At 30.4% G+C, this 18,379-nt stretch overlaps 1 protein-coding gene across 1 annotated transcript; it reads left to right on the top strand.

The window, feature by feature from the left end:
• Positions 1-15,044: 15,044 nt before the first annotated feature.
• Positions 15,045-16,638, top strand: LOC133696210 (glycine cleavage system H protein, mitochondrial-like). The gene is made up of 4 exons (XM_062118327.1): positions 15,045-15,249; positions 15,396-15,484; positions 16,116-16,286; positions 16,399-16,638. The coding sequence occupies exons 1-4, from the start codon at positions 15,141-15,143 to the stop codon at positions 16,519-16,521; spliced, it is 492 nt and encodes a 163-aa protein (XP_061974311.1). The 5' UTR covers positions 15,045-15,140; the 3' UTR covers positions 16,522-16,638.
• The last annotated feature ends 1,741 nt before the right edge of the window (positions 16,639-18,379 follow it).

The raw sequence follows: 18,379 nt of genomic DNA, 5'->3' as shown, positions 1-18,379 counted from the left end.
AAATTATAATAAATCTATTAAAAAAAAGTGTTTTCTCCATTTAAAATTAGTTCTTGAAAGTTTTTATTGGTTTAAATCAATAAAATCAAATTTTATTTTACCAAATTGAGCATTAAATTGACATCAAAATTTATTGAGTTTTTAATTTTGGCAATACGAGAGTATATAGTTTTCCAGATTTCCCCCCCCCCCCTCTATGGCCTTTGTCATAGGATTTTAAAGGGCAATGAGAATTAGTCAGAGGCTATGAGCTGGGCTATCCTTACCCTTTGATTTCGATCAATGAATCCAAGCCGTCCATCGAGATTAAGGATTAGCCTTTGTAGTGTTTCAGATATGACAAAGGGAGTACACTAGCAGACATGACTGGTTGAGATATGGGTTTTGGCTTTTTATAACAGTATCTTTAGGGCTATAAAAGAGCCTTTATTTTGTCTGGGTAAAAATGCAAAATACAGGTTGTGAGAGTGTATGTTTCTTATCTTGTTTGGGTAAGAGACGAGGGAGAGATAGGTCTTGTAAGACAGTGACATAACCAAGCTCTTATGGAGGCTATTATTATGTCCAAAACTAATTAAAACGACGTTGTTATGAACCAAAGCAAACTGTTTTTGTCAAAATGTACTGTTTTATTTAAATGAAGTAACGCCATTTAGATAACCCTATGTTAATTAGGTTTTAATCTGGGATTTGATTAAAATTTAATTTAGTCTTTAATCTCTTGATTTCACACCTATAATTGCTTTTCAATTTTTAATTTCGTGTAATTTTACCTATGTCAAACTCAATTACCAACTCTAAAATCCAATGCTTTTTTTTATTTTAATGATTGGTTTTTTATTAATGCAAATTGACCTCAATAACAATATTTGATTCCAACTAAATTGTCGGCACTTATTCAAATAACAAAACACTAGCTAACAAAACTTGACTCCTCCTTTTACTTGCCGGTGTCAGACACCACCCACAATGGACTAATTCAACTCCATTAAATCCTTAACAGTTGCATGAACTTTGGATTCTTGATAGGCACAAGTAGAGATCTTCGTGGCTTATCAATATCAAAACTTGGAAAGTTAGGATTGAATCAAGTAATAGGGTGAGATTGAAAGTTGTATTTGTCCTGGCATGATCGATGGTGATGGAACACGAATTCATCTTCACTCTTCTTTGTTCTATTCTCTAAACCCATAAAAAGAAAAAAAAAACCTTTTAAGACCATGTTTATTTTTCGGAATTCACTTTCCGGGAAATCACTTTCTAAATTTTCCTGTGTTTGTTTGCTATTAGGAAAGTTAGTCAACGGAAAATACTTTCCAGTCAACGAAAACACTTTCCGGTCAACGAAAAACACTTTCCAGTCAAAGAAAAATTTAGTTTGGTTTCCAGGAAAATGTTTTCCCTTTTGGCTGTGTTTGTTTTCCGGAAAGTGGTTTCCAGGAAACCACTTTCCAAACTTTTCTATGTTTGTTTGCCATTAGAAAAGTTGGTCAACGGAAAACACTTTCCAGTGAAAGGAAAATTTGGCTTGGTTTTCAGGAAAGTGTTTTCCTGAAAAATTTGGGCGGAAAACACTTTCCGGAAGTTGTGAAAAATTTAGAAATGTCATTATTTGTTGATTATATCAAATTTGATCCTCAAATTTTTGATTGCTATATATAATTTGTTTTGAATATTTATTTTTCAATTCCATATCTTAAAATTTAATTTTTATATTAATTTTGGTCCTTATTTTTATAATTACTATTTGCTTTTTCCTTATCATTTTTTTATTGAAAATTTTTATCTATCAAATTTGGTCCTCATTCTTTTGATTGTTACTTATTTTATTTGAAATAATTTATGAAATGTTAATTATTATTATTATTTTAATTTCTTCACTTTTCATTTTTTTTTAAATTTTTAGATTTGATTTCTATTATTTTGATTATTATTTATTTTATTTGAGATAATTTATGAAATTATATTTTTTTCAATTTCATTCTCATTCAACTTTTTATTTTTAAGATTTGTTCCTCATTATTTTAATAAACTTGAGATAATTTATTTTGCATTACACTACCAAACATCGAAAAATACTTTCCTGGAATTCATTTTCCTCGGAATTTACTTTCTAAAAGGAAACTACTTTCCAGCAAACAAACGGGGCCTAAAATAAGTTTTATTTAGAATATTACTTGGCAGCTTCTTTGCCTGTTTTATTTTGATTTATTATATTTTTACATTTGATAAAAAAAGTTTTATTTAAAATAAATAAATAAAGGCAGCCAGCAAGATATATAATTATTGAAAAGGAAGAGAGAGCCTAGAATAGGAGTGGTAAATAAAAAAGAAGAACTCTGCATGTGAAGGCGGGGAAATCTCTCTGTCTGTCTCTCTCCCCCCACCCTCCCCTCCGGGCGCAAGTCAAAGGGTTTGTTGGCCGATAAGAATTTTTGAAGCAAAACGACAAGGAGCATGTGATGCCACGCGCGCGCAGGGGGCATGTGGACTCCAAAACATTCGGTTTATAATGCTAGGTAGCAATTAGCATGGAATGAATGGCACTAATGAAAGAAAAGCAGTTTGATGCGTTAAAGCATGGAGAATGGGAACGTTGACTACGTAGCCGCTCCATTACTCAAAGTACAAAATCGTCATGTGGGTCAATGTTGTTCGATAAGACTACATCGAGGAAGGCTGCTGTATGTTTACAGATTCTCTGGTGTTCTTAATAGTGCAATTATGTTGGTAATTATTATGGTTAATATGCATATCATATTTAAAGATTCTCTGGTGTTCCTAACAGTGCAATTATGGTTGCTAATTATGGTTGGTTGACATGCACATCATACATGTGCGTGATGTTAGTTATATATGCTCATAGTTTTCATATGCTGCTAATCAATTACAATCCAGACAACTTTAATCAATTAAGAGTTGCTATGTCATTGAGTTTTAAAATATTTTTTATTTCAAAATATATTAAAATAATATTTATTTAGAATTATAATTTATATTTAGATTAAAATATTAAAAATTTAATGAGTCACACACGATAAAAATTATTTGTCGTAAATTAAACTGGAATAATTAATTAAATGTGACTTGATTGAAAGTAATTTTAGAAATTAAGCACTAGAATGTATTTAATTCAGGGATTATAATCCTAATCTTAGAATAATCAAGTAAAGACTTTATTGATTAAATTTATAAAATTATCTTTAAATTATATATTGATATTATTTAAAAGAAAAATAGATATTTGGTTATTTATAATATTTTTAGGATTCTCTATAAATATAAAACGATGCCTTTTATTTTTTTTAAGTTGTTTGTTATATTTAAGGATCTTGCAGTGATTTTTTAATTAACAGTGCACACAATTTTTTTTAATGACAACTGTATATAAAATATCTAATTATGCTAATGATTGATACTTGAATATATTCGCGAATGTTGTAAATACATAGTAAAATATCTAATTCATGGAGATTTTTCTTTTTTATTCATCACTCTTTTTTTCAACAACGAATGATAATTAAATATATGAGGTATTAACTTATTTGATTCTTTTATACATATTATAATGCAAATTTCAATTTGAAATTATAACTAGAAAATTTCTCATGAATTTACAAATTCATATATAGATAATTTATATAATAAGGTTCTTGGAGATAAATTTATTTTTCAATTAAAGAATAAACCTTAGATGCGCCTACAAAGCTAAAAAATAAAAAAATAAAAAATAAAAACAACTAAAAGAATTTGGGTTGGTTATTCATATAAAGAGTGCACCAAGTTAATATATTATTTTAATTATATGACATCATATTTGTTCTGAATCGGTTAATATGTGATGTTAACCGAGTGTTGGGGGGAAATGTTTTCTGTAATAGGATAGACGACCTGGTGCTTGTTTGCCCTGTAGAAAAATAAAAAAAATTACCTATAATTTTTATTTTATTATTTAATATTAAATTTTTTTTTTAAATTTTATATTTCAGAATTAAGTGAATCTTTTTATATATCTTTTTTACTATACAATAAATTAAAAAATTTAACTAAGCACAATGGAATCTATAATTCCAATAACGGATTTTAAGAGTTAGCTAGGATCAACATAATATATATATATATATATATATATATATATATATATATATATATATTTCTTTGGATTTATCTAGTTTACATAGTCATGTTAAGATAATTTCTATATAATTTAATTTAAAATTTAAATTAAGTAAAAATTTTACAAGTTTTAACTATTGTAATAAATTTAATAACAATACTGATAAATTTTTGATAATTTAAATATTATTTTTTCATATTTAATTTTTTTTTGTTGAAGCGGCATTTGGGCAATGACCTGGTTAATATTAAACAAAATGATTTATTTTGCAGACAAGAGAGAGTCCGAAGATTAAAAAAAGAAAAGAAAAAGGAAAAGGATGATAAATAATTCACACAAAATATATTCCACGCGCTTTACGCGGTTCACTGTTTTGTGCGTTTGCTCGTGCCTCGTGGGATATATTTTCGAGTACAGAGAAAGCAAAAAAGGAGTGGAATTAAGGGGAAAAAAACTTGTCAAAAAACAAAAGAAAAAATGAAAAGAGTTTTGAGGCGAGGGATTTGATTTTGATAAAGAAAGAAAACACTGGAGGGTAGTGTTTGTGGTGCCGGAGTGGGGTCCATGGTGAATCAGTTGGTCAACGACCTTAGACAAATGCTGATATGTGGGGTCCACTTTAGTGACTGGACCTTTGAAATGATGTCATCTCTGTCGGACCTCTCTAGGTTTTCATTTACACATCTCAAGTCATCTTATTTAGTATTTACTACACCTACTCCAATAATATTTTACTGTTTATTTTTATAACCCGCAAATAAGATTTTAAGTTATTTTATAATACAAAGAAACACATCAGCATAATAAATATATTTTTTAGCATAATAATTTTTTTAATTGAAAATAAAAAAAATATGTTTACACTTAATAAAATAAATTAAAAAAACATAAATCAATAAATTAAAAAAATTATAACTAATAATTAAATATTAACACAAGAAGCTAATATTTCTAGAGAAAAAAAACAGATGTATATGCAAATATTTTATTTATATTATCTTTTATTTTAAAGATTAATTATAATTGTTAATAAAAAACATATATAATAAGAATACATTTTATTTAACTCTAAGAGATAGCTCAATTATTCAGGTCTTGAGTTTACTCTCCAGTAATCATGAGTTCGAGTCCCTTTAAAATTACTGGAGACTTACATAGTCGTTAAGTTCAGAGCTTATGAAATTAGTTGAGGTGCACACGCAAGCTGATCCAGACACTTATATTAATAATAATAAAAAAAAAATACACCTTATTTATATAAAATATAATAGGAAAGAATTTAAAGATAAATTACAATTCAAGTATTATAAAATTTTAAAAAATAATTAAAAATATTAACTAAATTAAAAAAAAACGTAATGAAATGTAAAAAATAAAAGGGAGGGCCCGCGCGACATGTTTATTATTTTTTCAGCCCAGTCTGACATTAAATTAAAAGTTAAGCTCGGTTTTTTTTTTTTTTTATCAAAAAGATCGTTAACGTGTTCATATTATATTTTAAATTTGGACTTGTTAATGCGCGTCTCGTGATGGTGCCATGAGAGATAACATGGTGGAGACTCCAGAGGTTCTTCATTTCACAAGGTGTCGAAACTATAAAAAGGGTTGGATGGTAATTAAAAGTGATAACGGCAGGCTTCATCAGGGCTTTGTTTTGGAGACTTTCTTGGAGCTTTGACTGCCAGGGAGTTTAATATCTCTGATTATGAAGTGTGCCACCAGCGCCTCTATATTGGAGGGGGAGGTGACTGAATCCTTCACTATTTCAAGATATCTCCGATAATTCTAGAATGAGATGCAACCTGAACAAATAAAGAATAATCTTTATGATGAAACTATCTAAGATTAGATAATATCCATGAATAATCTTCATCTCTCGACTTTTTTTCAATAAAACAGTATTTCTCAAGGTTTTTTTTGATTGCGTATCTCTTAAAAAATCACAATTTCTTTTTCAGGCTTGCATGATCACATATAAATCTACAACAATATCTAGAACACTTCTTCCTTAAAATATGTTTTAAAAAAAACCGAAACCAGTTCAAACCGACCGGTTTTATTTCGGTTCGGTTTTTAGGATAAAAACCGGTTCAAACTGGTTTGGCTCGGTTTTCTTGGTTTTAACTTGGTTTTTTCCGTTTGGCTCTGTTTTTTCTGGTTTTTTTAGGTTTGGACTCAATTCGGTTCGGTTTTTTCAGTTTTTTACTTATAAAACCGAAACCGAACCGAACCGGCTGATTTTTTAAAAATTTTAATCGGTTTAATCAGTTTTTTTTATGGTTTGGTTTTTTCAATTATTTTTTTTCTGGTTTTCTCGTTTTAATCGGTTTTTTAATTTTTTTACTCGCCCCTACATAATCTTGTGTAACGAGAGAACCGTTGCTATTTGCCATGGATGGGAATTAACTAAAATAGGTCATAAAAATACAATTTAGAACATGGATATTCGGATCAGTTTGCACACACCTCGATTAATTTCATAGACTCTGAAGTTAACGACCATGTACGTAAATCTCCAGTGATCATTATATTAGCAAGCATATGATTCGAACCTAAAACCACAATAAAAACAAACTTTTTAGTTCTAATCTTTTAACACTCATCCATCTATTAGATAGTTTGAACCCACTAGATGGTTCAACTACGACATTTTTAATTAGTCTACCAACTTGATATGTTAGGGGGGAAAGGGTATAGAAATCCACACACGAAGGCTTGGAAGTTTATTTCAAAATAATCAATAGAACAACACTGCTGACAACATAATTTTCATCTTTTTCCAGAAAGGATTCATCAGATTTTACTTTTTTATTCCGTAATTAATAAATATTATCTTGAAATTGAAGTGTTCATGTAACTTGACTTTGAGATGTTCTCTCAATAGTTAGATTTGAACCATCCATTAAATTTTTCTTTCTTCCATGCACTTCTTAACCTTGTGATTGGATATGCAAGATTAATTATCTGCTATAAACTCCATTTGGTGTATACAAAGACTCGATTAAAAAATTAAGTTTTCTTTCGTTAATTTAATACAACGGGCAATATTATAGAATTGACTCATGCATATCCATGGACAGAAGATTCATCGCAAGAAATGTTTTTTTTCCCCTTTCTTTCTAAACCCTCTTGCTTATCTGATGGCAGCCAGCATCCATCAAATCATATAATATTCGACATGTAAGATTTTAGGGTTCTCCACCATGTATAATATTCATAAAATACCCGTAATTTCAAACCGCGCTTTGATATCGTATACTCTATATTGATTTTTATTTTCAAATCCGAGTGGCGATCCGTTATCAAACTGTAAAAGATGGAAGTAAGGTATGATCAAGTGTCTGAATTTGCCAAGAAAAAAAAAAAGAAAAGAAAAGAGAAAAAGCTGAATGATTCCTCAAGGTATAATTTAATATTTGATAAATTACGTGCACAGTGGGTGGGAAGGCACCACCTGGTGTACATATTTTAATTTTGTTCCTTGTTTGGGTTTTCTTTTGGCTTTATCTAAAGAAGACACCCGTCGACCATGCTAGGGTAATTATTATAATTTTGATAGGTCAAATACAAATAGAAATAAAAAAAAAAATCAGACACATCCTAGCTAGATATATAGGACAAATAGACAAACCAAACCATGCGACTATCATGTTAATATAATCGATCTACCATATCATTTTCATGAAAGATCAATATATATATAGTAGTAAAAGGGAATCGCATACAAGTCAACCGACGACGTTGCATGTGATTAAGGTATTTATTGACTCTAAATTCTAATACTAAAAAGAACCGATCAATTAAGCTATATTTTTTAGAATTAATTATCATAATTTATATTTATTAGTTTTAATAGAAAGGAAGAAAAAACAAAAGAAAAATATTACATGCGGACCTGGCATTTTATTTCATTTGCTACTTTTTTCAAGTGTAGCCTAAGAAGTGAGTACATTTCCATATCAATAATCCTTATTTCAAAGAGATGGGGGTCGGATATCTTGATATATATAACTTACTTATTATTTATTGGATAAAAAATTTAAAAATTTAAAAATTATATATTTATGGAGTTTTGGGTATTCAATGAATATCCATTAACTACTATTATTTATTAATCAATAATTAATATATATATATATATATTTGAGTTATGAATATGTATTTTAAATGATAAATATTATTCATATACATGTATTTTATGTTAATATTAAAATATGCACATATTATATTATATTATATTAAAAAAATCTAAATATTATACAAATATATTTATATAATATAAATATACATATTAAGTTATATTCTAACTAAATTCAAGCCAAGTTTAATAATATTTACACTTTATATATTATTTATCGAGTCAAAAAAATATTTATTTATTCAAGTCGGGCACGGGTAGGTCAATACCGATCGTATTCAAATTAAATTTTCATGGGGACCATAACAAAGCAATTGTCGTAAATACATTGGTTAGGGATATCGGTATGTAAGATCCGATTTTAAAGAGAAAGTATACTTAGCAATGTTATTTTAAGCAACAGTACATGAGAACATATACAACTGTGCTTACAAATTTAAGAGCCATATTAATAATGTTTTAGAGGGTAGGTGAGCATGGGGTCTCGTGCACTTTGACGAGAGAAAAGAAAATGGCGTCGTTTCGAGCCACATGGTTGACTTCACTCCTTGTTACGTGCCGTCAAGGATTGGCAGCGCAACTACCGCTAATTAAGCTTTAATAATCTAGCTATTTAAACCGCCTTTTTTTCTCTAAAAAAAAAAAACAAAAAGAATATTAAATCACAGTATTATCCATAGGTACGGAGTCAAATTTCACTGTATATATACGCGGCACATTACTAAAAAAAAAAGAAAAAAAAAGAGGGTTAAATCTAATACATAAATAAGTATCATCCCTCATAGTTCAACTAAAGAAATGCATCATATGAACTAATTAAAAGCAACTAATGACAGTTAATATCTTTCCTAATATATAATTAATTCATGGTTAGGTACTATTTAATTTAATATTATAAGATAAATATTTACATTGACACGCACATATATTTACAAATAAAAGATTTGAGAATATGAGAATAGTTGATTATTTTTTTATGTATTTTTATTTGGAAATATATTAAAATAATAATTTTTATCTAAAAAAATTATTTTTAATATTAGTATATCAAAAAAAATTATAAAAATATAATTTTAAATAATTAAAGAAAAAAACCTTTTTAAACACTCTCTCAAAAGGGCCCTACATTGAATACTTGGAAAACAAAATTAATTGCATTGACGTGAGTTTGAGATGAGAGACGGAATTATATATACAGGGGAATGGATGTAGAAGTAAAACTCTAAGTTGACGAGGATTTGATTCAGTACGCATGCATGCATCCATGGATATATGAGAAGGACTTGTGATTTTTTATTTTGTACATATTATATTTGAATTTATCGAGTTGATCTGGTCAGCTCCAAATTATATTTATAAAATTTTGTCTGTATTAGTGTTTTGTTTTATTTATTTAAAATAATATATTTTGGTTTTTGAGTGTTTTATAAATTTATTAAATTAAAAATTTAAATTATTAATATATATATATATATATATAATTTAAATTATTAATTTAATAAATTTAATTTTAATTCAATTAAAAAATAAATTAATTTGAAATTATATTATTTAAATTTCAAACACAAGTAAAAAAAATAAAAATTAAGCTGATATAATCCGATCAACTTGACAAGTCCAAATATAATATGTACGACTGATAGAAATATAGCTCAACTAAAAAAAATTCAAAAAGAGAACTTTTTTAAAAAAATATACTAAGACAACAATACATTGGATCGACTCAAGTCAAACTGAGTTAACCTTCCGAATCTGTGATTCAGGTCATAAGACCATGATAACGATAAATAAAGCAAATAAAAACAAATTATGAAACTCAATTCTCAATAAATTGATTGTTGAATGATGAAGTTGGAAAAAATTCAATCTAAAAACAGAATATAATAAAATGATATTTTTGAATAAAATTATGAATTTGAACAAAATCATGAAAATGCCATTATCAATATTCTTGCAAGATCTTTTTAAACTCTGACTGTTTTAAAATTTTAACATGAGATATAAAAGTAAGTTAGGAAACTATTATGGAAATTTCATTCTGATCCAACGATCTGATTAAGAAATAAAATTAATATCGTAAAACTGAATAATATTTAAAAGAAAAAAGCAGAACGAAACAGTATTTGACTGGAACGGAACTGAAATATTCTAGTTGGAATCTGCGATGAAATTTTTGAAAAAGGTCGAGATTCAAAGCAAAAGAAAAAACAAGATATACCAATTATTTCAAACACAACAGAATGGACATCCATGATTTATCTTCTCCCAATTTGGTTAAAGGCTTTAAGCTTACCGGCCACTTTCATAACGTCTTTGTTTTTGGTTGTCTACTTACGTTCCTTTTCCTCCTTTCAATTGATGGCGTACACGTGCGAGAAAAGCATATGGGTGCGCTCACACATAAACATATATGTTTACATGGCAACATGGTTCAGTAAAAAAAATAAAAGCTTTGACCTAATTTTGAAGTTTGAATTTGAAAAGAGAAGGTGTTGGAAGAGCCTTCGTTGAAAAGGATTCATGATGATTTTGGACGTGTTAATATCAGATATAAATGCATGAGAAGGACTTGTACGCCTTTTCTTAATTGTCCACCTCATAAATATAATCTCTAATTGCTTTTCGCATCTTGTGACAATCTAATTGCTTTTTGCATCCTGTGACAACTTTTTTTTTTAGGGAATGTTTATTTTTGTATTTTAAAAGTATTTTTAAAAAAATAATTTTTTTTATTTTTAATTAATATTTCTTTAGTATTTTTAGATCATTTTAATGCGCTGATATAAAAAATAATTAAAAAAATTATTTTAATATATTTCTGAGTGAAAAGCTCTTTGAAAAATAACTGCAATCACACTCCCAAACAGACTCTATGTCTAATACCTCAATGCAAAGGAAATACAAAGATCTAAATTAATGTAAAGATTGTTTTTTAATTTTTTTTATTTAAAAATGCATGAAAATAATATATATATATATATATAATTGTTTTTAATATCATGACAACAAAACCATCTAAAAATATATATAAAAAATTAATTTAAAACTAAAATAATTCAATTTTTTTCAAAAACACAAAAAAAACCTCATTTTCTGTATATATATATAGAGGTACATGAATTCAAACTTGAATTCAAACTTTGGTTCGTGATTTTGTCAACCCACAAGAATAGACTTGCCAATCACATTGTATTGCTGGATTTTGAATTTTGCAATACCTCTTTATACTATCGTTTTAGGTGCAAGAGAGGTTGCTTGCTTTCCTCCACGGAGAGTGACCGGAAAGGCGTCGGCTTGAATATTATTCCTCTAGTGTTCTCGAACCAGTGTGGATCTCCTCACTTGAAGAACTATTATGGTTATATTCAAAGGAACAGAAAAGAAATCACCTTTTCAGGCATCAATTGTTATATACCTTGATGTTTATATATATATATATATAAGAGACTGGTAAACAAAACTAAGATTTCAGATAATATCTAGCAGCATATACATACAAGCCATGATATACATAGACTGGACTGGCGCGTGGACCATGGCGACCTTACAGTAGAGAGTTTTCAACAAAAAGGAGAGTTGATTGGGGAACAAAGAGATAGAAGTGACAACTAAACGTCGCCATTTCAAGCTGGGAAAAAAAGATGAAAATGAAGTAGGATCCAGGTGAAGCATCTTCCAACCATTTCTTTTCATGATAATTTAATTTAATGCAAACGACAATGACTTATCATTGATGAATGATAAGCTCCTGTAATTTCCCACTTCCATTCATGTTCAGCAGTGAGTTTGTAACGAGACGCTGAGCCTGACTTTTTTTTCTGGGCCTGAGGATAAAAATACAAGAGAGGAATGAAGACTGAGCCAGGTCGTAGATGGGCCTGTTGTTCTCGCAGGCCCCAATATTTCTGTCCTCCTATCCTATCTATTACAAAAGAGAAACTAAAATCACAGTCAAGAATCAACTTCTCTTACCTGGCAATTTTTGAATAAATGTCGCAAACAGAACAATCGACTTCACGCGCTCAAGATTTTTCAACATGAACTTAAAATTATTCACAAGCAAGCATTTCCCAGGCAAGCTAATGCGGTAGAGATTATATTTGAAAATAATTTTATTTAGAAGTATATTAAAAATACTTATCAATTATTCTCAAGATTTTTAAACATGATCTTAAAATTATTCACAAGTAAGTATTTATCAGGCTTGCTTAATTAAGAAGATCAATTCTTAACTAAAGAATGAGGATATACTTGTCAAAGCAAAAAAAAAAACAAAAGCAATAAAAAAATTGAAAATGAAATATAACAAAAAAAATTGATGAAAGATGAAATCATAAAAAAAAAATCAATTCTATAAATCACCTCAAATAAAAAAAGATAATAATTAAAAAAACGAGATGAAAATTTAAAAGATGAAAACATTAAAGAAGGATGAAAATGTTAATAATTTTTAATTTGAAAAAAAAATTCAAAAAAAAATTACAATTAAGAGAATAAAAACTAAATCTGAAGGGGAAAGAAATTGAAGGGCTAATATAATTTTTCTTAAGGGATAGCGCATAAATCAAGGTGGAGGAGATAGAAAAAAAAAAGCAAATTAATGTTAAACTGGGCGGAATCACCATGCACACCCCACCTAGAAAAGAAAAGAATGATGAGATAAATCTAATGATATGACGGAAGCATGATTGTGAATACCAGAGTCAACAACACAAGCCATCCGAATGCAAAAGAATGGTTGACATTGTCACGCGCAATGAACACATCAACAACTTTTTCCTTATTTTATTTTGAAAAATACAAAACTACCCCTAAGTCAAAATAATAATAACAAAAACAAATTATGAAATTACCACTTAAACCCCTAAAATCAAGGTTAAAATTTTTTATGGTAAGGGAAATGGAGGCATTACAATGTTATAGTAAAATGAAATCCCTATAAAGCCTTTAGACCCAATGTCATTTTTGTAAAAAATGTTTAAGGATAATAAAATAATTTAACTATTGTAAAAAAATTGAAAAGAAGTGCTGCCATAATAGTTCATTTAATTTTTTTTGATAAGGTAAAAGTGTAATTTTTTTTGATAAGGTAAAAGTGTAATTTTACTATTACTATCATGATCAACAATAAATCAAGGCAGATGAACAATGCTTTTCCTACTTGTTTTAAGTTTTGTAATAATATATTTTTATTCATTTTTTTTAATGAAAGAGTTAATTATCTTTAGAAAATTGAAATTAATAAGGCTTGAACTTGTTTAATAATATAAGCAACCTGCATTAATTATTAAATGTCAAGTAAGATGTTAGACCTCCGTCATGGATTCTTCGTAATAATAAATTAGATTGTTACAACTTTAACAACTTAATTAAAATCAAATCATAGAATTGAATTGAATTCATAAATAGATTTGAATTCATTTCATAACCTATTACCTAATACAATTATTAAGTATAGAATAAAATACTAAACCAAATAATTAAATTCAATATATGTGAAATCTTTTTTTTGGTACAGTGGAGAGATGGAAGAAAAACTAAGAAGCCCTAGCATACAAGCTTCCCATCGAATCCGTGAGAAGATGCAAATTCAAACCTAGAGGCAAGGATTCCCAGATCCTCAGACCCGATGTCTTCTCTTCTGCAGCATGCTCAGCCATAAAACCAGCACAGGTGCTTGCTTCCCTATAAGTAAGTATGATGAAGCTCGACTAGCCAATCTCTCTTCAACAGATCTCTGATATCTCCACTATAAGAGCTCCGAACTTGTGAAACTCATAATCAATACCTGCAGTGACCAACCATATAGCATCCATGGAGTCAGAGTCACAGAGAACCCGTCTGTAACCCCTTTCCCAAGCTAAAAGAAGACCATGCTTCTTCAAAGCCATCAATTCTGGTAATAGTTTACACCCAAATCCTGCAAATCCAGTAAAGCCCACCACAAACAAGCCTTCTCTATGGTGAATTAGGCCCTCGAAACCAGCTCTCCCTGGGTTTCCTAGAGAGGTACCTTCAATATCTAGCTTGATAAAATCATCCTCGGGTCGTTGCCATGATAGTAGCTCTAACATTATTATCCTTCCATGTTAAACCACAATCTTCTATTAATCTTCCTTAGCAGCCAATTCTCTCCTCCATGAGCAGTGCTAAAAATAAAAATGAATTAAATGGGCAATCTTAACTATTTTTTTAGTTGAGAAATAATTTTTGTTACCGAAATTATTTCTTTTTGTTAGAAGAATCTTTATATTTATTTAAAATGATATAAAATATAGACAATTTAAAGAAGATATAAATAAACCTATCTCATATTGATTACTTATTAAATATTTGTTCAAAACTTGAAAAATACATATTTGTTAAAAAAACTTTTCTTTAAAAGTTGAGGAATATCATATCAAACTTAAAAGAAGAAGGGTATTTTTGAAATATTATATTTCATTTAGAATCAATATTTTATTTTTACTTAAAATTCAAATCAATATCTTAACACACAAAAATTAATTTAATCCTATAAATTAAATTGAACCCATAGATTCTAAACATCATGCCGGTAGTTAATCAGATATGAACCATGCCATTTGACGACCACTCTTGACAGACAACATGTTGAACCCAATTAATTCCTAGAAAGGAGACTACTTAGTACTTATTAGGTGCTATAAAGTTGATTATTGTATGCATATTATCACAAAAACAGTGATGAGGACGACAAGAGAGCACTGGGTCTTTGTGCCGAGGTCTGAGGATGAGGCTTTTGTTGCCCACCATTCATCCAAGATAAAAACCTGAGAAATATGCTGACAGAACCTATCACTTGTCCATAGGCTTGGAGCCAACCAAAAAATACACACTATCAATTCATAGAGATCAAGAGAAAACATGGCACTGAGGTTGTGGGCTTCTTCTACAGCCAATGCACTGAGAATCTCAGTCGCCTCCACAGCTCACGTCTCTCCTTCGTACTCCCTCTCAAGATGCTTCTCCACTGGTACTCTCTCTGTCATCAGCCGGTGGTTTATTTCATCAATTTGTTGGTTAAAAATGGGGTTCTCGTTTAGTCCTTTAAAAGCTATTTGGCAGACTTTATTGTAGTGTAGGAGGATAATATTTATTACAACTAGTTGGGTTTTGCAGTACTAGATGGGTTGAAGTATGCAACTTCACATGAATGGGTGAAGCATGAAGGCTCGGTGGCAACTATTGGCATTACCGATCATGCTCAGGTCATCTTTTCTTTTATCTCCTTCCTTGTAGCACTGAATTTCTTCTTGGCCTCACTGAGTAGAGTATTTTCTTTCTTTCTTTCATATAGAACATTACTTGGTTAAGCCAGTTCTGTGGGGAATCTCGTTTGCATAGACATTCTTTAACTGGTGGTTTTGGATTAGATAGTGCATGGCTGTATGCCATTGTGATTCGATAGCCATTCTTTTTTAAAATTGTTCAAGTTGTAAGCTGCAGCCACAATTTAACACGCAGGATATGATGAAAATTGAGCTCTGCTTTTTTTTGTTTTTTTTTTGAGTTTCTTGAATGAAGAAGTCAATAACCTTATCTGATTTTCCTTAAAAAAAAATATGATACAAGGGGCATCACCAATTCAAAATGTGCTGTTACTAGGCTTTGTATGACTCCGTTTCTTCTTCTGTTTGCTCTGTCGCTGCTGTTACCAAAGCTTGAACCCTGGCGGCTAATGGTTGAGGTTTGTACAACACCACACCATGCAAGAGCAAGAGCAAAACAAGGGGCATTAACTACTTTGTTTTTCTTCTGAACAATTAAAATTGAATGCAATTTCGTATACCTTTTGTAACATCCTTACATAGTTTGGGATATATCGGGTACATTTTACAGGACCATTTGGGTGAAGTAGTGTTCGTGGACCTGCCAGAGTCGGATGGTTCTGTCAGCCAAGGGAAGAGCTTTGGAGCAGTGGAAAGTGTGAAGGCAACTAGTGATATCAATTCTCCGATCTCCGGTGAGATTGTTGAGGTTAATACACAGCTTAGTGAGACTCCTGGACTGGTAAGTATCAAGCCATGCAAGAGCAGATTGTTTCGGCTTTATAAATTTCTAATAGCTGAGAGAAATATTTGTTATATATGCATGCCTGATCTTGACAATTTGTGTAATGAAGATAAATAAAAGTCCATATGAAGAGGGATGGATGATCAAGGTGAAGCCAAGCAACCCATCAGAAATAGAATCCTTACTGGGTCCAAAGGAATACACCAAACTCTGCGAGGAAGAAGATCATTAGGAATTTAGTATGCTTTGGATGTCTTATTATCCTGGACTAACCTGTTCCAAAACTATAAAAAAGTTTTCTTTGAATTCTTGTCAGTTATATTACAAATCATTTCCTACTTTTCTCCAATCCTTTTTTTTTAAATCTGCTTTTGCCTTTCTTTGGTTACATTTTATGTTGTAATTCTGCAATTTCTTGTAATTGAGTACCATTCCTCCCCTTGCACTGGATTCTTCTTTTCTACGGATTTCCTGCTCCATAGTTGCATGAAGATGATGCTTGGTGTGTTCACGAAAATTTTATGCAATCTTGAAAATTAATAACAAAGAAAAAATGAAAGTATTCTTATTTCTTCTACCTGGTTTCCTATCAAACAAAAGAGAGAATCAATGCCCCCATATAACACAAACCTAGCTATTAGAGACTAATCTAGTTTCCTAATTATGACCAAGATATCAGTGATACTCCATAATTATAGCTATTCATTTACTCTGTATATTTGCTTTCCATATTCTGTATATGTGCTTTTCATTTCTATGATTGTACAGATTCTATAAATAAAGATTTCCTCACGTCATAACACAAACCTAGCTATTAGAGACAAATCTGGTTTCCCTAATTATGACCAAGATATCAGTGATACTCCATAATTATAGCTATTCATTTACTCTGTATATTTGCTTTCCATATTCTGTATATGTGCTTTTCATTTCTATGATTGTACAGATTCTATAAATAAAGATTTCCTCACGTCATAACGTGTAGGCATTACCTTTTCATGGTATCAGAACCAGCAAGATTATTCTCCACTTTCTCTGCAATTTTCTCTTTTTCAACGCAAGCTTGAAATTCTTGCAAATCTGTTTACTTGTTATGGCTGAATTCTCTACCAACCAGCTTCCACTCAATACTATGGTACCAACCAGCTTCCACTCAATACTATGGTTCATATGGTGACCATTAAACTCACTCCCACAAATTACCTCTTGTGGCGTCGTCAATTTGTACCCTTACTTGAAAGTCAAGATCTACTGGGTTATCTGGATGGGTCTTTCCCAGTACCTTCAACTCAGATTCGTCAGGGTACTGAATTGGTACCAAATCCTTCTTACAAAAATGGCACACACAAGATCGGTTTATACTCAGCCTTCTTTATGCCTCTCTCACTGAGGAATGTATGGCTGAAGTAGTGGATTGCTCTTCCTCTCGTTATGCTTGGCTAGCTCTTGAAGCTTCTTTTTCACACAGTTCTAAGACCCGAGAAATTCAACTGAAAGATGAACTCCAGCTGATGCAACGAGGTTCTCGTACTGTCACTGAATATGCTCGTTCCTTTCGCTCTCTTTGTGATCAACTTAGTGCTATTGGCAAAGTTGTTGATGACACTGATAAGGTACACTGGTTTCTTCGTGGTCTTGGATCAGATTACAAAATCTTTTCAACATCAATATTGTCACAGCTACCGATGCCTTCCTTTGCCAATTTGATATCACAAGCTCTCAGCCATGAGCTTTTTTCTCGGTCTCTTCATGGTGATTTATCTTCTCCGTCAGCTTTTGTTGCACACCGAGGTTCTTCTTTCAGTGCTGCATCTGGTAGCCCAAAATCTACCATCTCTTCATCCGTTTCTGGAAATTTTTCTAGATCTTCGGTTGTTACCTGTCAGTGGTGTAATAAAGAGAGGCATACTGCTAAGAAGTGTCACAAACTTAACAGGTTATTAAAAAAGGCCAAAGGAGACGACTTACTTGAGGCTTTTGCTGCTACTTCCATTGATCCATCTACTACTTCTGAATGGTATACTGATACTGGCGCTACTTCGCATATGACAAATGATGTTAATGCACTTGACAATTCTGTTCCTTATACT

The sequence above is a fragment of the Populus nigra genome, chromosome 1 (assembly GCF_951802175.1).
Source record: "Populus nigra chromosome 1, ddPopNigr1.1, whole genome shotgun sequence".
Classification (NCBI taxonomy): domain Eukaryota; kingdom Viridiplantae; phylum Streptophyta; class Magnoliopsida; order Malpighiales; family Salicaceae; genus Populus; species Populus nigra.
This window is presented reverse-complemented; position numbering and strand designations above follow the sequence as displayed.